This window comes from Natator depressus, chromosome 9 (assembly GCF_965152275.1).
Source record: "Natator depressus isolate rNatDep1 chromosome 9, rNatDep2.hap1, whole genome shotgun sequence".
NCBI classification, from domain to species: domain Eukaryota; kingdom Metazoa; phylum Chordata; order Testudines; family Cheloniidae; genus Natator; species Natator depressus.
Window position 1 is genome coordinate 5,690,281 of NC_134242.1, and position 27,115 is coordinate 5,717,395.

General features: G+C 42.3%; 1 protein-coding gene across 1 annotated transcript; it reads left to right on the plus strand.

Moving 5' to 3' along the window:
- Positions 1-2,105: 2,105 nt before the first annotated feature.
- On the plus strand, positions 2,106-26,857 carry FYTTD1 (forty-two-three domain containing 1). The gene is made up of 9 exons (XM_074963385.1): positions 2,106-2,321; positions 7,090-7,221; positions 12,801-12,946; positions 15,065-15,177; positions 18,057-18,153; positions 19,304-19,368; positions 20,402-20,476; positions 21,425-21,551; positions 23,569-26,857. Exons 1-9 carry the CDS (start codon positions 2,141-2,143, stop codon positions 23,662-23,664), a joined length of 1,032 nt encoding a protein of 343 aa, XP_074819486.1. The 5' UTR covers positions 2,106-2,140; the 3' UTR covers positions 23,665-26,857.
- Positions 26,858-27,115: the final 258 nt, after the last annotated feature.

A 27,115-nucleotide genomic window follows, 5' to 3' on the forward strand; every position in this document is an offset into this window, starting at 1 on the left:
TATGTCCAGCTGTAGACAGCTGGCCTCCTGGTCTGGATAATAAGAGCCATCAATAGCTGTTGTGCAGTCTGTCTGTGTTTTGTGATTTCCATCTGTTATCTGGACAAACAGCTTTTGCCACCTTTGATGCTAACTTATTTGTCATGGGTTTAACAAAGCATTTGTATCTTAGTGTTGATGAATGCTACTACCAGCCAGTGCCCCATCCCAGCACCATATCAACACAGAAATCGGGTCTACAATTTTACATAAAATATATGACATTTAGTAATATTAACATTAGTACTTGGCTTGGTAATTCTATAGCACCATCCATTTTGAGAATATAAATGAACTTTTCAAACATGAATGAATTAAGACTCACAACCCCGACTCATCATCAACCACTTGAAGAAGGTAAGTAAAACACCAAATCTGTGGCCCCCAAGACTTCACATCTATCACTATGCTGAGCACATGAAACTTCACAGTAACAGCAGAGACTGAACTCAGATCTTCAAGGAACATGGGCACCATCACCCCCACCAGAGCTAAAGGAGATTCTCTGTTAGTCATTAGCTATACAAAGCCTATCACACACAACTGAGCAATCCATTCACTAGAAAGAAGTGGTGTAAATACACACTAGCCAATTCACAACAATATTATTAAATGGATTAAAACTTGGTTAACTGATAGATCTCAAAGTGTAACTGTAAACGGGGAATTTTCATTGAGTGGTGTGTTTCCAGTGGGGTCCTGCAGGGGCTGGTTCTTGGCTCTGTGCTATTTAACATTTTTATCAATGACTTGGAAAAAAAACATAACATTATCATTGATAAAGTTTGCAGATGACACTAAAATGGGGGGAGTGGTAAATAATTAAGAGGACTGGTCACTGATTCAGAGCGATCTGGATAGCTTGGTAAACTGGGAGCAAGCAAACAATGTGTATTTTAATATGGCTAAATGTAAATGTATACATCTGGGAATAAAGAATGTAGGCCATACTTATAGACTAGAAGACTCTATCCTGGAAAGCAGTGACTCTGAAAAAGATTTAGAGGTGATAATGGATAATCAGCTGAACATATGAGCCATCAGGGTGATGCTGTGGGCCACAAGAACTAATGCAGTCTTGGGATGCATAAATAGGGGAATCTCAAGTGGGAGTAGAGAGGTTATTTTACCTCTATATTTGGCAATGGTGTGACAACTGCTGGAATACTGTGTCCAGTACTGGTGCCTACAGTACAGGAAGGATGTTAATAAATTGGAGAGGGTTCAGAGAAGAAGGAGAAGGATTAAAGGATTAGAAAACCTGCCTTGTAGTGATAGAATGAAAGAGTTCAATCTATTTAGCTTAACAAAGAGAAGGTTAAGGGGTGACTTAATTACAGTCTATAACCATGTACATGGGGAACAAGTATTTAAAAATGGGCTCATCAATTTAGCAGGGAAAGGTATAATGTGATCCAGTGGCTGGATGTTGAAGCTGGAGCATGGACTAGAATCCACATACTTTGAGTCCGAGAGTCCTCTAACCTAACCACTAGACAAATGCCTATTTTCATGATAATAATTAATATTTAATTAATGATCCATTAGTTTAGCAAGATTAATAAACCTTAATAGAGAGCAATGGGGATATATAATATTTGCATGCACACAGAGGTAGATATATATAGAAGTGCACTGGGTTATTTAGCTGTGTGTTAGGGTACTTAATTGGCCCTATCCACAAGGATATTTGCACAGGAGTATTTAGTTGGGGTCAGACTGGGGCAAGGGCACATGGTATTTGGGCAGTTTAATGACGTGGGAGTAGTTGCACTGAAGCAAGGAGATCTTTAGTTGCATGCAAAGGCGTGTGCTTGGATTGGCGGTATTTAATCATTCACGGGGCATTTGCACAGGGTCTTTAGTCGTATGCGAGCGTGTTTCCACATGCGCCCCTTGGGAAGTCACTAGCCTACTTTGGGTTGGCATTCTCCTCCTGACCTGTAGGGGGCGTACTGAGGCTGAAACCACAGGTCTTTCCCGGAGGAAACTAGATCTCATGCGCAGACCGCCCCCCCCCGCGAATTATTGAATGCGCACGCGCCCGCGCCCGTCTAATCGCGCGAGCGCCAGCGAGCCGCAGCTCCGGCTGCGGGGTCGGATGTTACCGCGCGTGCGCAGAGTGGGCGGCCGTTGTCTCAGTCAGGGACGGGAGGCGGCTCTCAGCTCGGCCATGAACGGGTTCCGTGTCGGGGCGATCCCTTTGGGCTTCTCCGCGGCGGCAGCGGCCGCGGCCCGGAGCGGCAGCAGCGAGAGCCTGGAGAAGATCGACATGTCGCTGGGTGAGGAGAGCCGCGGGCCGGGCCGCCTCGGCCCCTCCCGAGGCCGCCGCCTTTGGGGCGCGGGCCGGGGCTGGGGGGCGGGGAGTCGTTCGGACCGAACCATGTGTGACGCGGGAGGGGACACGGACCGAACCATGTGTGACTGGCACGGACCCGACCACGGACAGGGGCGGGGGGGCGCACTGGGCCGGGCTCGCTCGGTGAGCGGGTCCAAGGCGGGTTGGGGGGTGCGGTTGGGCCTTGTCCCTCGAGTCCCTCCCTGCTTCATGGAAAGGGGGCAGCTCCTGAGCCCACTTCCCCTGTGGGGGTGGGGAGCCGGTGGCTCAGCCCCGCTGGCCTCGGGTGGGACCCATTGCACAGCGGCTGGGGACCTGGGAGTCCCACTCAGGCCCATTGGCTCAAGGGGGGGGAGGCAGCCTTCCCCCAAGGGAGGAAGGCCTGGTCCGGCATGCCCTCCAATGGAAAATATCCAGGGAGGGAGACTAGGCCCAGTGCAGTGAGCCAGGCTTGTGCCCCCTTTTTTGTTATTATATAAAGGCCTGTTCCCCCCCCCATAGAAAGTGTCATAAATACAAAGGGAAGGGTAACCCCCTTTCTGTATACAGTGCTAAAAAATCCCTCCTGGCCAGAGGCCACATCCTGTTGCCTGTAAAGGGTTAAGAAGCTCAGCTAACTTGGCTGGCACCTGACCTTAAGGACCAATAAGGGAATAAGATACTCTCAAATCTTGGGGGGGAGGCTTCTGTTTGTGCTCTTTGTTTACGTGGTTGCTCTCTCTTGGGACTGAGAGAGGCCAGACAAATCCGTCTTCTCTAACCCATCCTAATCCAAGTCTCCAATATTGCAACCACTAGAGGTAAGCCAGCCAAGGCGGATTAGTTTATCTTTTGTTTTATGTGAATTTTCCCTGTCTTAAGAGGGAGGTTTATTCCTGTTTTCTGTAACTTTAAGGTTTCCCCAGAGGGGGAGCCTCTGTGTTTTGAATCTGAATACCCTGTAAAGTATTTTCCATCCTGATTTTACAGAGATGATTTTTACCTTTTTTTTTTTTTTTTTTTAATAAAAGCCTTCTTTTAAGAACCTGACTGATTTTTCCATTGTTCCAAGATCCAGGGGTTTGGGTCTTTGATGATTTTGTAAGCAATTGGTTAGGATATTATTCTCAAACCTCCCCAGGAAAGGGGGTGTGTAGGGTGTGGGGGGATGTTTTGGGGGAAGACATCTCCAAGTGGTCTCTTTCCCTGTTCTTTGTTTAAAACGCTTGGTGGTGGCAGCATATTGTTCAAGGACAAGGCAAAGTTTGTACCTTGGGGAAGTTTTTAACCTAAGCTGGGAAGAATAAGCTTAGGGGGTCTTTCATGCTGGTCCCCACATCTGGACCCTAAAGTTCAGAGTGGGGAAGGAGCCCTGACAGAAGGAAAGTTGCTGTTTGGATCTCTCACCTTAGCAATGGCCAGCCTTGCCTATTTTTGATGCTTGACCCATTGGCAGAGCCTCAGAAATACAGGTGAACTCACCATTGAAGTGGTCAGGGTATTCAGGCTTTAGCAAAGTGAGCTTTTTTCTTCTTCTTAAGGAGACTTTGGATTTAATTGGGGTTAACCAAAACAGCTGAGTTTAAGCACTCTGCCTAAAAGAATTCATATCTTTTCTCAATTCAGTTTTACTTTGAATCTGTGATGTCTTAATCCTGTTAGTTATCCAACCATCAAGTTTCCCAAAATTCTGGGGAGAAGAAGACCTGACTTGTTTTATGTAAATGAGATTTTCTTTGGGGGCGGGGACGACAACTTCATGTTGCCTTTATGAATATGAAGATGCAAAAAACTTCTTTGCGGGTCACCTTAAAATATGAGGGTGGCTACAACTTGCCCATTTTTATTGCACATAAAGTGGGCTTTGCCAAGTGACTAACCCAGTCCTTCATTTGGGCGAAACTTATAAAACACTGGTTCAGGGCTCCCTTAAAGGTAGGAATGTGGGAGGATAGGGAGTTGATTTTTGTGTATAGTGTTTTATGATACACACTGATTCTGGGGAGATATTTATTTTGGTTGCCTAGTTTGTTTCATTCTGGTCTCACTTCAATGTTTTCTCTTTGGGTCCAGTTTTTTATCTGGTAATGATTTACTATGCGTGTGTCAATAGCAATAGTTTACCGAGAACTGCTAATGTGCCATCATGGGGTGACACCTTGTTTGGAAATTATTCTCCTCATATTTTCCCTAGTCTCATGTTTAGTTTGTTACTGGGGTAATTTACATGAAAACAGAATCATTCATTCCAATTGTCCCTCACGTAAAGGCATGTAATCTGTTGTAGGGTTGGCAGGATCATGGATTATATGAAATCCCATATTTGTCATGGTGTCAGAAAAGTTGTTATTTGTCTCTGCTCCAACACCAATAAAGCTTAAAACCCTTTCTGATGCTCGCATATTATGCTGCTACTGATCTGAGGCTGGGTTTTCAGTTTGGTAATTTATTTTGATTATTCCTCTGAACCATCTGCAATTTTTAATCTTTGCTCAGTCTCCCTCACTAATGAAGGCAGATTAATCTGATCATGGTCATTCTCTTATTTTTAAATGTATCTCCAAAGTGCACTGTTAGGGAATTCACATCCTTCTCTGTAGCAACAAATGGTCGTGTTGTAAGAATCAAGCTTACTTTTAAGCATGATGGAAGACAAAATTAGTTTTTTTTCCTAGATTGATTTTATTTTTTCCGAAGGAAGTCGGTGGAACAGATTGGTAAGTGTAAAGAGTTAACACATTGCAAGAAACCATTCAAAATGAAGTGGCCAATTAACATGTCTGCAGTCATAGGATGAAGGAGAGTTAGTGGATTAGAGATTATTGTAATGAGACACAGACCCCATGTCTCTGTTGAAGGTCAGATCTGTCCCGAGGGCTAATCTACACTAGAAGCACTACATCCTTGGGCATAATAACTCTGCCTCTGTGAGAGGTGGTAACTGTTCTCCCGCCAACGTACTGCTGTACACAACAGGACTTAGGTTGATATAACTGACATCACTCAGGGGGTGGCTTTTTCACACTCCCGAGCAATGTACATTATATCGATATGAGCAGTAGTGTAGACAAGCCCTGAAAATGCTGTATTGGTGCAGTTGTAGTGCTTAAGTGAAGACACTCCTACACTGACAGGAGAGAGCTCTCCTGTCGGCGAGGTTAATCTACCTCCTTGAGAGGTGGTAGCTCTGTTGACGGGAGGAGCTTTCCCATCGACATAGCGCTGTCTACACAGAGGAGTTAATGTCGGTATAACTATGTTCTTCAGAGGTGTGGATTTTTCACACCCTGAGCAATGTAGTTTACTGACAGGTCTGTAGTGTAGACCTGGCCTGAGCCTTCGTCTACACTAGGAACTTAGGTTGGTATAACTACATCCCTCGAGGTGTGGAGCAACATAGTTATACCGACCTAACCCTGGTGTAGACAGGGCTTCTGTTGACATAGCTACTGCCTCTTGCGGAGGTGGAGTACCACAAACGGGCGAAGCTCTCCCATTGGCATAGGCAGCATATTCACTAACCGCTGGAATGGTGCAGCTGCCCCACTGCAGTGCTGTAAGTACAGACAAGGCCTGAGTTCATGATTCTTGATGAAGAGCTCTATGGAGCGCTAAAGCTTGTGTCTTGGACCAATTTCTGTTGGTGAAATAAGATATTATTTCACCTGCTTAGTCTATATGTTTTCAAAGATATTCTTGAGTTGTCAGTTGTTCTGCAGTCTAATATGTTGTCTTTTTTTTAAACTTTAAATTTCCTAAAGTGATGTGGTAGGTGGGTCATCTGCTTTAAAATGTGTTTAAAATGGACTAAATAAATGTTTGGAAGATTAAAATTCCAGTGCTAACTGGGCTGCTTTGTATGAATGTCATAGTATCTTGTCTTTTTTCTGATTTAAATATTGTAACATGTAGCATAAAATATATAGACCAGGCAGTATTATAGAAGTAATATTTCTGGAACATTGGTATTTTCTGACTTTGTGTGATTGATTATACTGTGTTCCCGGACACTTCATTTGAAACAGATTTTTTTTTGAGAAGTAGATTTTTCTGGTTCCTCCATACAGTTAGCCCAAAAATGCTATGCTTGACCTATTTCCAGCTATTAAAATTATCTACAGAACTTGGGTTACTTTAATAGCTTCCGCAAATAGCCACAATATATATATATAAATGTATTCTGCAAAACATTGTATAATGAGGCTATTGTTTTAGGAGAAAGTTTAATTTAAATTATTCAAACGGTAGCATGAGAGTAATGCTGTAAAGCCCAGAGTAAGGCTTTCTGAATATTGTTGCCATTAAAAAAATGGAAAAAGTGAAAATTTCGTATATCTGTGCTGAATACAGTAGTGCAACTTAACTGTAATAGTAACTTATCAATGTAAAAAATTGTACAATGCAGAAAAACTGGTGCCACTCACTGGGCACTAACAACTGCTGACTCTTTACTGGATAGCTTAATGTTCATTATTGGTCTTAGAGAACCTAATGCAAGAGAAATACTAGAAAGAATAGTGAGTGGCAGGTGACATCCCCACCAATAAATCTGAAGGGCCAAATAAGTAGCCCTGGCTCCATCTTTACTCTCCCATTGAGAATTATTCCTAAAAGACTGACCCTGGGAATTTGCCTGAGTAAGGGCTATAGGGTTTAACTGAAAGCACCTAAGATTTTATTGCTGCTTAAAATATTTAAGTCTAAAGTGTATCATAAAACCTTTATTTTTACAGATGATATAATTAAATTGAATAAGAAAGAAGAGAGAAAGCAGTACTCCCCCAAAATGAACAGAAGGCTTCAACAGAATGGAACTCGACAGTTCAGGATGAGGGGGACCAGGTGGGGAATCCAACAGCAGACAGGTATGTACTTTACAAAAATACAACACAGTTCTCATAATTACTGTGCGGTGAAATGTCACCTACTAAGTAAAGCCATGTAGCAACGTTTTTTGGACTTTATGAAAAAGTATGGGTTGACTTAATAGTTCACTCAGTCTCTTCCAAATGCTGTCATGTGTGGAGTTTAAATTTATAATTCAGCTCTAGTTTGTGATCCGCTTAAAAAAGTTTTCTGCGTCAGTGCTTCCATGTGGGCTCAGTGTTAGGTTTCTATAGAAAAAAGGAGCTGTGGCTGTATTGCACTCCTTCCATGAGTCAGAGAGTCTTGCTCTTTGCTCGGCTTTCTCCTGGAAGTTGTATTGACAGTATATTGTGAACTACATCCCTCTAACCCTCTTCTGAGGAGTGGGAGAGAGGGACATCACGATGGTCAGGGTTTGTAGGTGGAGAAACCGGGAGTCCTTGCCAATCCCTAAAACTTTCTGTAAACCAGAACCAACTGCTATCTACATATCTTGCATTTCAGTACCCTACTCCAGTCTGTGACACTGCCTCTATGCAGCAAGCCTGCAAAGTGAGACTTAGTGAAATCTGAGTTCTTTACTCTCCAGAATGCACAAAAGGACGGATCAGAGTGCTTAAGAGAGAAGCTGCTCCAGCTCCTCCTTTGTTCACAAGATCTTGCCATGTCTCACTTTGCAGGTCCACAGTGTTACAGTGGACTAGAGGTGTAGGGAAAGAGGGCAGTGAAGAGGAGGTAAGGTGTACAGTTTAAAATTTTAAGTCTACATTGTTATCTGATTCTGTTAAAGATTTCATTGGTAGTGATGAATGTTTCCAGTAGACTGTATTCAGATGCTCCTGAGGCACTACCTAGATTTTAGGTGGCTAACTAGACATGTGGCTGTGACACTGGTGGTTTGAAAGTTAACTATTTGTACCTTCTTAGCATTGTGGATAATGGAAGCTATACAAAGTTAAACTGTCTAATTCTAATGAAATAATAAGCTTTTGATCGATGATGCACTAAAGCGAATTATGAGGCATTTAAAAATTTCACTTGCATTTTTTCATTTTGTAGAAAGTAATTTAACTTAAGCTCGCAGCTGTCTCTTAGGGATACAGTGGAATTTTAGTAAGAAACAAAAGGAGACAATTGTTAATACAAAAATGTTTGATTTGTGTTTGATTTGTTACTTAAGTATGTATAGTGTGTGAGTAATGGGTTATGTGTTTTAGTCCCAAAACATAGGCTTTGTAGGAGAACCAAACCTAACTCATAAAATTGATCATCAGTTTAAAATAAATTTTGTTTGGAAGTCTTTAAAAATGCACCTCTGCTGTGTTTGTAGCCCAAATATTAGAATAAAGTGCATGAGAAGGAGTAAGTATCTTTGACTGGAAATTGATCATAAATATACTAGCCTCCTTTCACTGACCAAGCTGTGCTAAATGAAAAAGTTAACAGCAAACATGAAAATTAGAACAGAAAATATTACAAGTATCTTAAATGGCACTTAGTAATGCAGATTGGAATTTTAAATACAGTTATGTTGACAGTCCCGTAGTCTCTTGGGGAACTGCTCTCTTTGGCTTGTATTCACTATTACTAGAGCTGGCTTAAAAAAAGCAAATGTCACACAACTTTTTCAGATTTGAAATCTGTCTCTCTCAAAAAAAAATCAGCTCTAACTGTTCTTTCCTGCACAACTAAACAGGATCACCTCTAGTGGGGAAATGAGCCTACTCATTTCACATGGATGCTTTTTAAGGCTCTGAACAGTTCTTCTCCAAAGCATATCAACAGCTACTCATTTATTGACTCATTGTTCAGGCATTGATGCACTGTTGCCATTCACTGATCTTGTTTTGGGGGTCTTTATTCCCAGAATATTAAATATCATATCTCTGCCTTGATAGAGCAATAATTGTTTTTAATTCATCTTTATTGACACTGTTAAATTGAAGCAGCAGCGCCACTGTCCTGTCTTGGGGTCTGAGTGCACCCCCACAGATGTCAGGCCTTGAGCCTATCTCTCCCGGGGTGGAATTGTGCAATTCTCTCACTCTTAGGTTAGGATCTGGGTTATGGCCCCTTGGATACCAACCAAGACTACTTCAGTGGGTCCTAATTTGGGAGCGTGGGACAGCAGCTGATCAGTGTCTCACAAACAACTTCTTCAAAACAATGCATTTATTCTTCCACCCAAAGGTACAAAGTGCACAGGGCTGCAATACAAAACAAGAGTCCCACACACATTTCCTTAAACTTAATCTCTCTATCCAGAACTCAGGCAGGTCCGGCTTACTCCCCATTTCTGAATTGGGAGAAACACACTTCCTGCTTACGTTATACTCTTTCTGTCTCTGAATGAGTCTTCCCAGCCTGTTTGCTTTTTCACTGACACACTAGTTAGCCTCTCTGGCCATTCACTGAACTGTCTGTCTGTGTATCTTTCAGCTTCTATAAGGGTTTAATTTACTCTTTGATGTTAGGCTCAGCTTTGGAAAGGGCAAAACCATTGTTATGTCAACACACCTTTGAAGCTGTATACCTGAGGCTTTTCTTTGTCTCATTGTATTACTTTTCTTGCTTGGCTCTTTAATGTTTTACAGGTTCCTTTGATTTAACTCTCTGCATTCAGACAGTTAATTGAATTGAACAGTGAAATCAAATCACACAATATATAAAAAAAAATTAGACCTTATTCTCATTTGTCACATCTGGTTCTTGGGTATTTCTCATTGCCTAGGTCCTTTGAAACCAAAATAGGAACGTATTGACTAAACATTTTCTTACTGTGAATTCCTTAGTAACTTGAATCTAATTTCTTTTTTGCTATGCTCTGCTGCAGCTTCTATGGCCTTTACTATACTTTTTTACCTCTAATTCAAGGTATTTTACACATTTGTAAAAGTTAGCATGGATGCTCCCCCATACGTCTGTTTCAGGCCTCAGGTTTTTTACTAGGGTAGCCTGGATCAAATGTGTAAGGAGTGTTCACTGTGTACTTTAGAAATGTGTTTAAATATCTTGAATTAGAGATGTATGTGTGTGTGGAAAATATAGTGAAGAAAAGCCTCATATGAAATGTTGCCAAGTGCCGATATTCCATGTCCAGTGTTGTACTTAATGCATCAGGCAACGTTCATCTCCAAAGCTGTATCAGATGCAATAATCAACAATATAATAATTAGTGCTCAAATTGAAAATGATTGTGAAATGCAGGTTTTGAGATGAGTAGGACAGTTCATACATCCCAGACCTGCTATTTCAAGCTGGCAGACTAAGAAGAGCTGCTGCATTGATTATACTCACTTCACTTTTTCAAAGTGATCTTCACAACCATGAGGACTGGAAACTTTAAATGAAATCTTAAGTTCTGGAGCATAATTCTGAGGCAAGGGGTGGATACTGCAGTAAACTGGAACTGTGGAATCATGGAATACATGGAACCTGGTGAATGATGCTGCAGCAGATCCTTTGCTATTCATGGGCAGAATAGCAGAAATGAGCTTCTGGAGGTCTTTTAATGTGCTGTCAAGCTTCTTCAGAAGGACATCAAGGATAGAGGAGCAAGAGATTGGGGGTGGGGGGTGAGCAGAATAAGTTAGTGGAAGACAGTCCAAAAAATCTTCACCCATTTTTTTTGCTTTCCATACCATTTCTAATAGGAAGGAAGTCACTTTGAGACAATCCTCCATGCCTTGGTCAGATGTAACTACAGTACTTTAGTAGCTCACGAAAGCTTATGCTCAAATAAATTTTAGTCTCTAAGGTGCCACAAGTATTCCTTTGCTTTTTGCGGATACAGACAGACTAACACAGCTGCTACTCTGAAACCTATAGTACTTTAGGTGCTGCTGACCTAAAATGAAGGGATCTACCTCTGGTTTCTAATGTCCCGTCCATTATATACTGAAAAATCTGTCCTTGAACATGTTTATAACAGTCTGTGTGTTCCCCTTCAAAACAGAGCAAAAACATGGTTTGTTCATTACTGTAGAAGGGAGACCAACTTGTGTTCTCAAATCCTATTAATCTTGGTCTTTGCAGGGTGTAATGCTATTTAGGAATATGGTTAAAATGTGGTTCTGTCTCACTTATAGCACAAAACCAAATTGTTAGAATCCTGCTGTGGAGCCCGCTGTTGCAGCTGGGCCCTCCAGGATGGTAGATGTTGTCAGTGTAGATCGCACCTGAGTGTAATTCCTGTTATATAAGTTGGGACTTTCCAAACTGTTGTTGCTTGCTGTATGATCAGAAAGTTGAAATAAAAATATGCCATTTTGTGCTGTTTGGCTATGGTCCGATAAAGTTACTGTTTATAGACCCGGATGGGGTGCTGCTGGTTCCCTGGAACTCTGCACCCAACAGTGGAATCTTCATCCTACAACACTGTTTCTGGACAAATGCCATAGAGTAGGATTAGTCTATTTTTTGTCAAGGTCCAAATTTCTTGGTCAAGGTATAGTCAAGTTCCAGACTCCAGAGAAGAAAATAATTCTAAAAAATCACAATAATGATTAGTAAAAAGATTGCAGGGTCCATTCAAAAGCATCTGGCAGTCCGGAATTGGCCTATTGACTGTCTCTGCCATAGAGTTTTCAACACACTGGATCAATGAAGTGCAGGAAAATTGCATGGTCCATATTGGGAGTTGGTTCAGTTATCTTCTTGGTTTAAGGCCAGTCTTGAACTGACTTACGTGATGTAGCATCATTATCTGTAACATGAGGCTAATAGCTTTTGCTTTAAGACAGAGGTTCCCCAACTCTTTTGTTGTGTCCTCTTCAGAGATTGATGTCCCATGCATGTCTCCCTCTTTTTAAGTAATGGTACAATAGGGGGTGGGGGTACTCACCATGTAGCAGTTAAGGAAGCCTTCCATTCTCTATAGTGGTCAGGTGGCCTTGGCTGCCAGGACCTGGCTCCCTGCCTGTCCCCCTTCCCCCTTGCAGGGAAGCAAATGAGGCCACACTGAAGGGCCGGGGTCAGGAGGGGAAGAGAAGGCTGCAGCCCATGAGTACTGCCCATCCCTCCACCAGACTCAATACCCTACTGCCCCCGGCCCTTCAGCATGGTCCTGTCTGCTTCCCCTGCACAGGCTCTATCCATTAGGGGACGTGGATGGGGCTCTGTGCCCTGAGGCTGTGCTGAAGGGCTGGGGCCAGTAGGGGTCTCTGTCTGTCAGGGAAAGGGCAGTATTCCCAGGGTGCAGCATGCAGCCCCCCACTCAGAGTCTGTGTCTGCCTCCCCAGAAGAGGAGGGTGACTGCCACTTCGTGGCTGCAGCAGGGGGGGGAGCAAGATGGGCAGGGAGCCTGATCCTGGCTAGACAATCTGCATAGAACCCCACCCACTTGTTCAGCATGGCCCCATCTGTTCAGCATGGCCCCATCAGGTCCTCATGCCCCCCCCCCCCCGATAACCTTGTTGTACCCCCTTAGGGCAGCATGCCCCACACTTTGAAAACGTCTGTTTCGCAGCTTACATTGTAACTGAGCAGCTAGCAGTCACTGAATATCATGTGCCCAAGGCTATAGGCTATGGTGTCTCTTTCTGAAACAGTTTAGTAGTGCTTCTTTTTTCCACTGTAGGTTTCAGTAAGAACCGTTTGGGACACAGAAGGAGGGCAACAGGGAAGAAGCGTCCCTATGGAGTTATAACTGGCTTGGCAGCGAGGAAAGTGCTAGGTTCACGTGGAGGGATTAGTCCTCTGAACAGACAACCACTTAGTGAGAAGGTAGGAATATAATTTTTGTACCTTGTATAACTGTCCGTGCTTGGCAATGGAGAGTTATTCCTAAAGTAAGAAGTGAATAATGAGTGTGACAAGCAGACTGTAAAAGATTCAGAATGACTAGTTTTTAAAATATCTAAATGTATTTATAGTATAATGGTAACACAAGTATCTGGTAAAACACATCTGTGTTAAATTAGGTATTGCAAATCTTGTCATGATAACATGTCCAAGATCAGTTCTTTGAAAGATTTACTAGACCTGAATGCATTTATACTGTTACAACAATGTTTCTAGCCCTTACCATTACATTAAAATAGCCTAACTCTGAATACTATCTAGCTTTTCCCTCACCCTGCTCCAGATCTGACTTGAGTTTAGAGCTATAATCCCAAACACTTAAAGCCAGAATATAATGCTTTGTATCATATGAAGTGAAGGCATTTTGGAATAATCATATCTGAAGTGATTAAAATCCTAGAACAAGTATAGGTGGGGGAGTACCAAAAGTAATCAGAATGTGACTGTTAACCTCTGCTTACTTGTGATGTGCAAAAGTTAAGAACAGAAAAAAACTGCCATATGAAACCTGAGATTCTCTCTACAATGGCATACAGAACTTGTATCTAGTTCTGGTAGTCCATGAGGTAGCAGACTCTAAATCTGTTACTGATTGCTTGGTCTAGCAGAAATAGTCGGGAACAGGTCCAGGACTGAATATACCAAGTCTTTGACAAATGTAGTAGATTTTTTTTTTTTAAACTTAACAGCAAGGTTCTAATTTTGAGTTGACTTAGGCCAGGTGGTGTGCTCGTCTCATGTGGCAAGTATGCTAGAATATGGAATTCATCAAAATTATGGAAGTGATTCTTGACATCACAGTGGATGGTGATATTCTTAAGGATTCAGGCAGGAGGAGCAGCAAGCTAATTATAAGAGGAAGGGAAGTGTTTTACACATGGAGAATCAACACTAAGGAAAGTATGGTTGAATTGATGTGACATCTTCTAACATAGTTTGCTGAAACCATGGTGACTCTTTAAGGATCCTAGAACTGCTTGTAGTGTATATTTTCAGAGGTATACAAGTTATGCTTAAGTATATTCTCCAAATTACAACTTGTAACAAGGTCTTGGACAGATGGTCAAATTTAGATTATGACTACTTTTTTTGGTGAGGGAGGGCTTGGAGGAAGGGAATAAGTAATCTTGATAACAGAGGTAATTCTCTTGATGGTGTAAATCTGTCCATCAGCTTCAGTGAAGTAATCCATGAGACATTTAGATCAGTGGTTTTCAAAGTTTGGGAATGCATGGCACTGGGTCGCCTTGCTCAGCACCCAGGGACCCTGGTGGCCATCCAGTAAAAACTAGTAGTCCCTACCTGTTCTGACACCACGCTGCGCCCCAGAAGCGGCCAGCAGCAGGTCCAGCTTGTAGGCAGGGGGGCCACGGGGCTCCGCGCACTGCTCCTGCCCCAAGCACCGGCTCCACACTCCCAGCCAATGGGAGCTGTGGGGGCGGTGTCTGCAGGCAAGAGCTGCGTGGAGCTGCTTGCGCATCTCCATCTAGGAGCTGGATCTGCTACTGGCCGCTTTTGGGGTGCAGTGTGGTCCACGGTGCCAGGACAGGTGGGAAGTCTACCTCTTTGCCTTTGACCGGGAGCCAACGGAGGTAACCCTGCGCCCCAGTCCCCTCCACCAGTCCTGAGCGCCCCCCCGCCCCGAAACCGAGCCCCTTCCTGCACCCCCAACCCCCTCATCCCCGGCCCCACCCCAGAGCCTGCACCCCCAGTCCGGAGCCCTGACTCTCTCCTGCATTTCTGCCCCAGCCCAGAGACCCCTCCCACACCGTGAATCCCTCATACCTGGCCCCACCCTGCAGTCCTCACCCCCACACCCTAACCCTCTGCCCCAGCCCTGAGCCCCCTCTCACAACCCAAACCCCTCATTCCCAGCTCCATTGGGTCACAGGCATCAACAATTTTCTTCAACTGGGTCATCAGAAAAAGAGTTTGAAAACCACTGATTTAGATTGATATCATTAACTTTGAATGAGTTGTGAAAGGGCACCATCTAAATAACTGTTACTTGGATATTTAATTCTTTTTTTATTTTTAAAGAACACACAGCGAAACTACCCAGTCTTGAAAAGGAAAATGACCCTTCAGAGGCCTTTTGAATTGCAGAGAAAACAAATGCCAGCTCTCAGGAGGCCTGTCCCATTAAACAGGAGGTGAGATTTCTAACTGCTGTTTTGAGATGCCTTTTCCAGCTCATCCCTTCGATAATGATGAGGAGTTCTGTTTCTGGCAGTGCTGACTTGGGACCAAGAGAGCTAAGACTGGCAGCAGTAGTAGGATAGAGTCTTGTACAGTTAGTAGCCCTCATGCAGTACCCTGATTTGTGTGCCCTGATGATGGGATCAGTTGCTTCCTGGAACTGTTAGGGAGCAGCTCTGTTCACTTACACTTGGTACTTACCTCCATTTAACATGCATGTAGGTCAAGTGTTCCAACTCTATAAAAATGGTTAATACATGGAATCTTAGGTTCAGGTAACTTTTAAAAGTGACGCATCTTATTTAAGTCACTTAGGTCTCACTGTAAGACCCTTTACAGGATCTACTACCATTTTTGGTTTCATGAAAACTATAGTGTGCTTTGTTTGCTCTGAAATTATTCCAATGTACTGTGTTAAACTGCAGATAAGTGTGGCTTATGCTTCCTTTTAAAAACCGTTTACCACACAAGGCAATATTGTGCATACTAAATATTAAACCTTGTCCCATAGCTACTGGTGTGAATCCCATTAATTGTCTGGCTCACTTAAGAAATTAAGAATGGCCATACTGGGTCAGAGTAATGGTCTATCTAGCCCAGTACCCTGTCTTCTGACAGTGACCAGTGCCAGAGGCTTTAGAGGGAATGAACAGAGCAGGGCAATTGAGTGATTCATCCCTCGTTGTCCAGTCCCAGCTCCTGGCAGTCAGAGGTTTAGGGACACCTGGAACACTTATTGTTTCACCTTTTGAATACTATGTTTAAAATTGTAGACTTTCCATTGAGACTAGGGCCTTCTAGTGTAAAGGCTGCAAGAGAGTAAGTAACTTGCAGCGTAAAATGTATGTTGTGTAGTCTCACTCTATTGTGAGCCAAATGACTTGGGGGTTTGTCCATCCAACTCTTGTATGTGGACAGGGATTCTCTGGTTTCGGCCAAAATAAACCAGGTACTTCTACTGTCCTGTTCAAGTGGAAATGCTAAATATGTGGACTGTGCAGTAATGAGATGCATAAGGCTAAATTTTTGTTTTAGGGTAGAATATTTCTCAGACTACTTTGTATTTCTATCCAAATATTGGATGTATCACACACTTCATTAGAGGGCTGGGCTGGTTTCACCTAAGGAAATCAACCTAATCTTTGTTCGTCAATTGATTTCCTTCCTCCCCTTCCATATCGCCCCATTTTGTTCAGGAGTACGTAACTTAGTAGATGTTCTTGGAGGTCTCCAGATTTCCATCATTAAAAAAACAAAAAATCTGCTACTGTCTTCCAAAATGGTTTTGGCAATTAGAGCATAATAACTCGGTAAAACAACTTTCACAATTTTATTATCATTCATCTCTCGCTTAAAAATAGGCAGTTTTCTCTGTAGAGGGCAGAGCTAAATTAAAAGATTGACTTATATTGGTACACTAATCTCTCAAGGAACACCATTTAAACAGGACACATTGCAGCGAGGCACAAGACCGGAGAGCTAGGAATGCTTGATTTGATACCAGTTTAGACAGATTTGTGTAGATTTTGGCAAGCCACTTAACCTCTTTGCACTGAATCTCCGTTTTCCCCTACCTAATTATCAGGTTTTGGAAGGATTAATATTTGCAAAGTACTGTATATGGTGTGTTGCTTGCTGTTACAAGCAAGGTAGCCAAGCAAGTGTGGGACCCAGGGTTAGTCCCTGCCCATCTCCACATGGGAGAGGTAACTTACTCTCATTTTGATGCTGTGACCAAAGCAACGAGTTTGCTGTCTACCTGCTAATCGTCTACAGGGTGCATTCGCCAACCATCCTTGCTACCATGTTGTCACAGACTCACAGGACCCATGCTCTCTTGGCTCCGTACAGTCTCTGGGAGGAACCTCCTTCAGTGTGACAGCCCTCCTTGGGGGGTCACATTCTCGGGGGGTTAAGCCTTAGGCACTGCCTCCTCCTGGAACCACACCTCTGAGCCTTCAGCACACCTGTCTCTCTCTGTGAGCCTCTCTGAGTCCATTCACTTTGGACCTGTTGGGGGGCCTCCACACCCAGAGGGAGCAATGCAACCCTGGGAGAAAAGGGGGAAGTCGGTTGTCAGCAGAGGAAAAACTGATGCCTAGATTGACGGACACAGAGACGCGGGAGTACGCAGCTTTGAGCAGAACAGATGGGCTCTCCCAAATCAACTCTGAGATATGGGGATAAGCTGGATGTCCCTGAGCTATGACTAGAAAGGTTAAGCATAGGTAAGGAGGCATGCATCTAGGACTTTCATTGTTAGCCCATTTTCCTAAATACCTTTTGAGGAATGAATGAATAAATACTTTATTTTGAAGACGCTGTTTCTGTGCTCATGCAAAGGTTCCTGAAGAGAGAAACTCTTACAGGTGTCGAACCTAAGTTACCCCTGTGTCATTAACATGCTTGGGAACCAGGGGGACTGTAGGCCAGAGATCCAGTCTGAGTGTGTTTGGACTGGGCGGTTCCATTCAAAATGAGGTGCAGGAAGCCAGGCCTATCACCTGAAGGGAGCACCTGAGAGAGAGACTAAAAAGTGGTCTGAGGTGCGGTTTTCCCTGTAGCCGTGACAACTCCATGTGTCTTTTAAAAGAAAAATGTAGATTTAATAAACCCGCTCTATCCCATTTAAATATTTAGTTGGGACAAACAAAGTTGAAAGGCTCAGTCTCTAAATGAAGCTAGGGTGTGACTTTTCTTAGTGATGCATTGGGGAATATGAGACTTTTGCTTCTTTACTCCATTTTCTACAATATTCTATTTTTCTGTAAAAATTGGCTGTCCATAGACGTTTTTGATAATGATATTGGTTTTATTTTGTAAAATGTTACAGGAGTAATATACCATCCACTTTTGCCAGAATTGGAAATAAACTAAACCAGCAGAAAGACATGCGTCAAGCAACTTTCCTCTTCAGGAGGGGGCTGAAGGTACAGTAAAAATTTTCTTAAATAAAATAAATACTGTGCACTAGATTCTAAAATGAATGTAATTTTCTTCCTCAGCTCCCCATTTGATGGATCAGACTATCTAGATCAACTCTGAATAAACTCATTTGATGTGTTTTCTTTGATCTCTGAAAAGACAACACTTCAAGTGGTCTTGGAACCATATATTTACCATTCCAGGAACAACCTATTCCTATCTTGAGTTAAAGATTTCTTGTAGAGCAGTATGTGAGTCTTTCTGTATCCCAAAAACAGCTGAATCATTCTGAGGTGCATGGAATTGGGGTGTGTATTTCAGGATAGTGGCAAGCTTGCAGCTGCTTCTTGAAGGTAAATTGTTTAAAGCTATGTATGGGCTTTTAAAGTTGCCTTTAGTTGAAGGATGGAAAGCAGTAAGCTTCAGAATTGCAGATTTGTTTAGCCTTAAATCATGAATTGATATAGATTTATATGGTTTAATCATAAATATGTATAACCATCAGCCTCATAAGTAACAGTCAAATAACTAAGAATGTAAAGAGAAGTGGCTTTTACGTTTTTTCTTTATATGTTTGAGCCCTAACTGCAACTGACACTGCATGGGTACACATGAGCGCCACTTACTTCAGTGGGGTTCTGCACAGATGCAGGGGTCAATGTGGAGTCACTTGCTTTAGTGAGGATTTTTCAGACTGCAGCAGGGGAGATTAAAAAACACAATCCGAATGTGATAAAACTGCAGACTGGTAGGGGGATTCAGTGACATTAGATACAGAATCTCTTATAGTAAGTTTTTCACCACATCCCAGTTTGTGAATCTCTCTCCTCTATTCCAACCCTGTGTGTGGGTAAGCTTCCACCCTGTCTGGTCCTTATGACTCTGGATAGAATCTCTCTCCTCCGTGTCTTGCCTTTTGGGTTTCGTTTTTTGGCAAATATCTTTATTTTAATCCCTTTATAAAAATTGCCTGTGCTGTAAGGGAATATGAGTTTCTGGGGCCTAAGGTGACCGTCCGCAGTTGAACAGTTGTAGGTCTGTTTTTGTTATACATCTTATGGATGTGTTCATAGATGCTTGTTTTAAAACCTCACACTGCCAGATCAGGAAGTGTAACAGTATTCAAATCCTGTACCCATCTTTCTGTGTTTTCAGGTGCAGGCACAAGTGCAGCCAGTAGAAGAACTTCTGGATAATCAGGCAACAAAGAGAACTCGTCAGTAAGTGTCATATTTCAGCTGAAGAGCTACAGTTAAGGGATTATTCATTTAAACTGCTTTGCTTTAGTCCTGCTGTATCCAGAGTACTCTAACTTGCTCCTGTTGTGGCAACTGGAACCTTCTCTTGTGGGCTTCTGAGTTGAGTAGTGACGTGAATTTGGATGATGTACTATGTGTTTGGTGGGAAACAGTTTTTTTCATCCTTTTCTCCCTTCTTCCCGCCTACCTTCCTGCTTTTACAGCAGCTCTTCGTTTAACTGGAAGGATCACTTGCAGAAGATGCTCCCAGGAATGAGGGATCTATTGCCAATTTCAGAGCTACTAAGTAAGCTCTGCTCCCAAGGCTCTATCATTTTAAAACTTTAATTTAGGCTCTATATAGGACAGCAGTTTCTCCCGTCCTGACGATGTAGCAGCTACTGTACCAAATTTATAAATCCAGAGCCTGTAAAACAGTTTAAAATCAGTGAGACCAGCCATTTTCCAGGCCTACGTGTGAAAAGGAAGATAAGATAGACATGTCTATGAGGAAAGACGGAATCTCCACTTCCCAGGCTCTTCATGGATAAGCAAAAGGGATTGCTGCAAGCTATAGTAGGAAGAATTAGACAGCTCATATGAGAGCAGCATATGTCACAGAATTTCAGACTCACTGTTGGATTTGATGAACCTACCTGGTCTTATCTGCACTCAATATTTTCAGAAACTTCCACCATTGCTCTAGCAATTATTGAAATGCTAGGGTGGATTATGTGTTGGCACTCTTCACCAATGTCATCTGGAGCTGCTCTGAATAGTTGGATAATTTAGTGGCTTCAAAGGCCTGTGCTCAGTCTGCTATTGGTCCATATAGATGTGTAGCTCGTGCCTGGTTGTATGTAGTCTTGGTATACCACCCTATACTCTGAAAACTCTAGAGTTCTGACAGACTTTTTTAAAATAGTGGCTAGGCAGGAACGTGCGTTTCATGTGAAGCCCAAATGGTACACTGGAATTTCAGCCTGCATAAGTGATTCCTATGCTTTCAAACTAGATGGCGAACTTCCACCACAAATGGAGGAATTCTGACTGTATCTATTGACAACCCTGGAGCAATCCCATCCCCAGTGTGAGTAGAACATTCCAAACAATCTTCTTCCTTCGTAACTCCAGGTATTGTGTCTGGGCCCAGTGTAGCAAGTTCTCCATACTTACAGCTCCCAGTGGCTTGAATGGGAGTTCTGTCTGTGGAAGCTTTGCAAGATCAGGCCCTTTCTGTTTCTCAATCTGTGTTCAGATAATGTGTAATTGTTGGAATGCACTTTGAGGTTCCTCAGTTAGGAGCTTGGTGTGGGCTTAAATTGAAAAGTTTTTGTGACAGTTTAGAATTACTAAGTGGATAAACTTTCACCTACACCTTCTACCCCATCATAACTAGGCTGAGTTCCCCTTCCCTCACCAAGTCTTGAATGACTGAACGTCCAGGAATTGGTACTTGAATCCTCCCTAGTTTGTAGCGATAACCGTAGAATTGAGTTTAAATCAGACAGACATTCTTGTGTTCCTTTTTGTAAATTGGACAAGACAGCTGTATATTAAGATTCTTAGTGTTCAGCTTCAGAACTCTGAGCAAACCTTTGATCAGAGGTACCTATCCTCAAAAGGGAACTGCACCAGCCTTGCTCTTTATAGCTAAATCTTGTAAAATTGACAGTAAAGAATCACTATATATCAATAGTGCTAGAGGTTTAAAATAAATATGCAAATATTTAATTTTAAAATACTGGCTCTCTTCCTCTTCCCTCCCTGCTTTTTAGCCCATTTAATCTGCGGATAGATAGTTTTCAGTGACATGATGAATGGTTATACTCTGCCTCCTTGAAATCAAACATTCCCAACTATCCAGTCAGTGTTTCAACCATATTCTAATAATTCTTCCTTCTGTTGCGGTATTGGCAGTTTACTTGGAGGTGTGGTCTCCTGTCTTTTCATAGTACATCTTTGTAGACAGTAACACCTGATTATTGTTACATCAACCTTTATTCAATGTGCCATTTTAAAAATAGTCTTCTTTCAGTTCCCAGAAGCCACGGTTAACTCGTATTCCTATGCCCCCATTTCTAATGAACAAGGAGCAACCAGAAGAGAAGAAGATTCCCAAAGGAGTTACTTTGCAGTTTGATATCAACAGTGTTGGAAAACAGGTAAAAGCTGTTTCCTAACCCTTACTTGGCGTGATTCAATATTATAAATAAAAGAGGTGTGGGGCTCCTTGTTAATAGACTTGTCTCGGGCTAAAGTAGGAGACTTGTAGTTAGGCTTATTGATTCTGCTTTCAGTTTTGGCATTAGTTTGCTGTGTAACTCTGGACAAGTACCTAACCTCCGTGGTCCTACTATTAAAAAATCTGTTATGCGTATCTACCTCCCATAGGATTTAAAGCTTAATAGTTGTGTAGCACTGTGATGTTCCTGGATGAAGGGCACTATATTCCTAAATTGAGAAGACAACAGGGAACATCCCCCCCCCCCCCCCCCCCCGGTCATGTCTTCTGCACAGCACAGATGGCTGAATCTGATTAATTCAACTTCAGATGAGGATTGAAAACAATGACTCTTCAAAAACTTTTTTGCATATGTATAAAATTGAAGAAAATCTCCTTGGGAATTTAGTTATTGTTTTTTGTTTATGTGCAGTGCCATGGCTCCTGAGTCTACGGCAGAGGTGGGCAAACTACGGCCCGCGGGCCACATCCGGCCCATGGGACCATCTTGCCTGGCCCTTGAGCTCCCGGCCGGGGAGGCTAGCCCCCAGCCCCTTCCCTGCTGTCCCCCCTACCCTGCAGCTTCAGCTCGCTGTGCCGCCAGCGCTTTGGCGGCATGGCTGGCTCTGGCCGGGTGGCACAACTGCCAGACATGCTGCTCTGAGCGGCATGGTAAGGGGGCAGGGAGTTCCGGGGAGTAGTCAGGGGACAGGGAGCAAGGGGCGGATGGGGTGGAGGTTCTGGGGTCGGGGGCAGTCAGGGGATGGGGAACAGGGGGAGGTTGGATAGGTGTGGGAGGCCCTGGGGGCCTGTCGGGGGCAGGGGTGTGGATAGAGGTCAGGGGACAGGGAGAAGAGAGGGTTGGATAGGGGGTAGGGTCCCGGGGGAGGGGGGGGCGGTTAGGGGCAGGAGGTCCCGTGAGGGGGCAGTCAGAGGACAAGGAGCAGGGGGGGTTGGATGAGTGAGGGATTCTGAGGGGGGAAATGGGAAGGGGTGGATGGGGGCAGGGGCCAGGCTGTTTGGGGAGGCACAGCCTTCCCTACCCAGCTTTCCATACAGTTTTGGAACCCCGATGTGGCCCTCAGGCGAAAAAGTTTGCCCACCCCGGTCTACAGAGTGGAGCACATCAAAATCTGACATTTTGGGAAAACAAAATTGTGCCATTTTATGGTTTAAGAATTTGGGCTTTTTGTATCTAACAAATTTGCCAGACTGAATTACATCACTCTACAGTTATGCAACAGCTGTGTCTTAAGTGAAAAGGAAAACTAAATAAGGGGTGGGGGTGAGGAATGACATTCAGAATATCAGGAAATACAAAAGTACAAGTTCAGACTGGTGGTAACCCGTCAATGTCACAGGTGGTGAAACTAAAATCATACTGGGACAAGACCCCATAAAAATGTCGTTGTTGTGTTGTATGACTTTCAGTGATTCCAGATCAAATCTTGCTTTGTGGGAATTATCACATGTAATGAATATTGCAAGTGTTCTTGTGAACAAAGTGCAATAAGTGAATTGTTAGCTAGAATAGAATCCAGTTTGCTCTCTCAGCTGTGTGGAGTCTGAAAACAACAGGAGTGTAAAATAGTAAAAACCTGTATTAGTCACTGAAGTTGGCAGATGTAATTTAATATGTATGGAGAACAGATCTGTGTAGTAAAAGTTCTGTTTTCAGCTTTACTGACCTGCATTAATGTTCTTGAATCTCATATAAATAGAGTTAATATATTCTACTCATCTTTTTTTAAATAAATACTGCAAAAGAAGGAAAACAAGATAAGTTAATCTTCAGTATTTGTTTCCATACAAGCCTTAGATGCCTGTTTCAGTATGGATGAAAAAAATCTGATGGAGCAGAACTAAGCAGGGGTGATACTCATTGTCCTAACTTTGGTATTGTAACAGATCAGTCTGATATTTTGCAAGCTCTATTATGAAATGATTTTGTTTTACAGACTGGAATGACTTTGAATGAGCGCTTTGGGATCCTCAAGGAACAAAGAACAGCCCTGTCTCAGAACAAAGGAAGCCGTTTTGTAACAGTGGGTTAGAGGCTGTGGAAAGGACACATATATAAAGACTCCACCGATCTGAAAAACTGGGATGAAAGTGGTCAGAAGAGTATAGCATACGTCACTGAAGTTCTCCTGACTTTTTGTTAGGATGCTGACACAACTAAATATCCTTATTGATTTTACTTTTAATAGTAAAAAGACACAATGACCTAGGCAAAAATGGGGCAACTGATCTGCTTGGTAAGTGGTGTTGTGTTCTGATCTGAACAGATTTTGTGTAACCCCAGCTGGTGATCAAGGCAATAGACTTATTTCAGTTCCCCTCACAGCCCAAGTACAAATGGCAGGCAAAAGTTAACTATTTTTGTTAGTGACATTCAGTATCTGCTCCTCAAATCCTGCTATAGTGAAGATTGTGTCAACATTTCCATTACAAACCTCTCTTTTCAGAGGGGCAGAGAGTCTGCCAGAAAGCTTCCCTCCAGATTGCAGTTTGGCATAAAGCCTGAGTGTGAGTATTTCTGTTCAAGACATAGCCGCCTCCTTTTCTTTCTTAAGGGTTTGTTTGTAATTCTTTGTGCTTTTGACACAAGTTTTTTTTTTCCTTTGGAGATTAAATTTTTTGCATCCTCATTTGAAAAAGTAAAACTACTGTCAGAGAGGCCGGGTACTTAACAGGCATGAAGACTATACTACTCATCCTTAAAAGTGGTCCCTCCGAGTCAGGGTTGGGCAGTGTGGGAGAAGCTTGTACTGCAGCTGTTCATATTGTATCTGCCTCCTCAGTAAATTGAACTTTCTCTTGCATTTTGTTTAAACTCTACCCTTCTGTTCCTTTGTTAGGTTTTCACAAATTTAATGCAATATTTTTGTTTGGTGTCCCTTTTATAAGGGCAAATACTGACTTTCATATAAGAAAGGGTAACAAGCTTGGTTTCCTAACCCTCCCAGACTCTGGATTTTAATGTCATATACCTTGCCCCTAAATGGTTTTCTCAGTCTTTTAAGAAGTAGCCACACAGATAAACTATCAAATGGCACCTGTTTGTATATACCAAAGAGAAATCCAGGATTAGCCTGATCTGAAATAAAGTCAGATATCTTGACTGCCATTGAAGCTGGGGAAAAATTGCTGGGAGAAGAGGCCTACATTTTGCAGAGACTTAAGCACATGCTCAACTTTATGTACATGAGTAATCCCACTAGCTTCAGTGAGACTGCTAGCATGCGTAAAAGCTAGGCATGTGCATAATTATCTGTAGGATGATTGTGCATTCACACCCTTAAGGGAAACAAAGCACCTGTTCAAAATTGTACAGGTAAAATGACCTTTAATTCCATAAACTAGTGGATTTTCAACTGTTTCATAGCAATGGGACTTAGGTATAGCCAGATAAAAGGAATTGTTGGCTTGCTGCATCCACAAATGTCTATGGTGCAAAGTAGTTTTAATACTCTTGCTTGGAAAACTATGGATTCAATTTTTTTAAACGTGGTTTCTTTGCACTTTTTCTGAAATTCCGAGTAAACATGTTGTTTACCCAAGAGTTTAACATTGAGAGCATTTGACAGTGGAAGGGCTTTGTTTCATGTAGCAGTTTTAAAGTCAAAATACATCCTTGACACCATTCAGTACTTAACCCTTTATTTTTAACTTTGAAAACGTACCTAGCAAAAATTTAATTAAACTTCATGAATGTTAAGGTTTTTTAAATTACCAGTAGAAATTTTGTTGAAAAAAGTCCTTCTGTTAGAATTTAGGTAATGTGGTATTAGTCATCCTGTTTCAGTGCATACATTTCCTGTGTACCAGGATACAACAAAGATGCAAAACATTGATGCAATGCATCATGAAAAGATAGTTTGTATTTAATGAGAAAGATGGCTTTACACTGTACCTTTTGATATTTTTTTGGAGAAGTTACTACATTTGGATCTATTCTGAAGCTTGTTGGTTTTTTAAAATAAAATGTTACAGGTTTCACATTTTGTGCCTGCTTACAAACCTTTGGCCAGTACATTGATAAATTATGCAGATTTTGAATATCACACAAAGGAGAATTCAGTACTGTTACCTGTAGCTCTTAAATGTTTCAAGAAACATACAGAAGGTTAACATAAAGAAATCTGCACTCTTGAGTCAGCCTACGTCCTGAGCTGTCACAAGCACTTCTTGCTGCTGTATGGTATGAACTCTGAATTTCATTTGATGAATATGTTAATTAAAACTGACATTTCTGAGCCTTCTATTAGCAAGTACTATCTACCTGAAAAGTGATGTAGTTTGTGACACACTGCCAGTTGAAGATCCATCTGCACATAAACCACTTTTCATGTTGCTTTAGTATCATTCACTCACTAATCAGAAGATAAACTTTAATCTAAACCAGTATTGCAGGATCAGCATGTTTGTCCCTGACAGATTCCCATTCAGTCTCAAATGAGGTCACTTTTCAGTGAGATGCCAGCAAGAGCTTAGATTTGCAGTAAAACTGCCACTTCTAATTCCTGCTGTAGACAAAACATAGCCTTTAGATAGGATTGATAAAATTTCAATTGTAGTGAGTACTTGGCAGGCCCCTGGATTATCTAAATTCCCTGCTTTTCCATTACCAGCTAAGGCCTGAATGATGAGCTTGCTCAGATATTATCTGAGGAGACACATGCATTGGTTTTTATTGCAAAGTAGCATATCTGTCCTTCCTGAAAGATCAAGGTGAGCTCTTGGGTAGACATCTCAAATTATAGTGATGAAATGAGTCATTTATTTTTGACTTGTGACTGGGATAGACCTTAAAGGAAAAAGTGTTTTAAAGGGTTGCCACTTATCCCTAGTTCACAAAGAAACACACCTTATTCACATTCAGAATTCCCACCAGTAGAAGCAGGCTGGGAGGATGTGGTGACATCCTGGGAGGATGTGGTTGAGTAACCTAATCCAATGCCTTTGCCTCACCTGAACTGCCTTCCCCCCTTATTTTTTTAAAGCTTGTGGACCAAATATCATTAGATCAGTGGAAGAAGTTACTTGCAGATACCTATAGGTGCTAAACAAGTATGTGTTGAAACTTATCCTCCGGTGTTTTTTTTTTTTTTTTGAAGGGCTAGAATGACTGTGAACATTGGATTTGAACATTGATAGAACAAAGGTTTAGGATTTGCATCAAACTAACCTAACACCTGTTGCTTTTCTGTGTTAAAACCTGGGCAGAAATCTTTGCCTGTGAATAAAGGGACATGTAATCACTTCTCCAGTACAGAGTTGTATTAAATTTGCAATTCCAAAAATAACTGCAGCCATATAAGGACAGTGAGTTTTGTAGTGTTTGGGAGTTAACGTGCCAGAGGCAAAGAATCTTGTAGCAAAATCCCTGCTCCTGATCCATAGCCTGAGAGAGCAGCCTAGTGCCAAACCTAGGGTCTCAGAGATTGCATGTTCATATCTAAGAACGGTAGAAGACCTGCAGGTGCATATTGGCATAAAAAC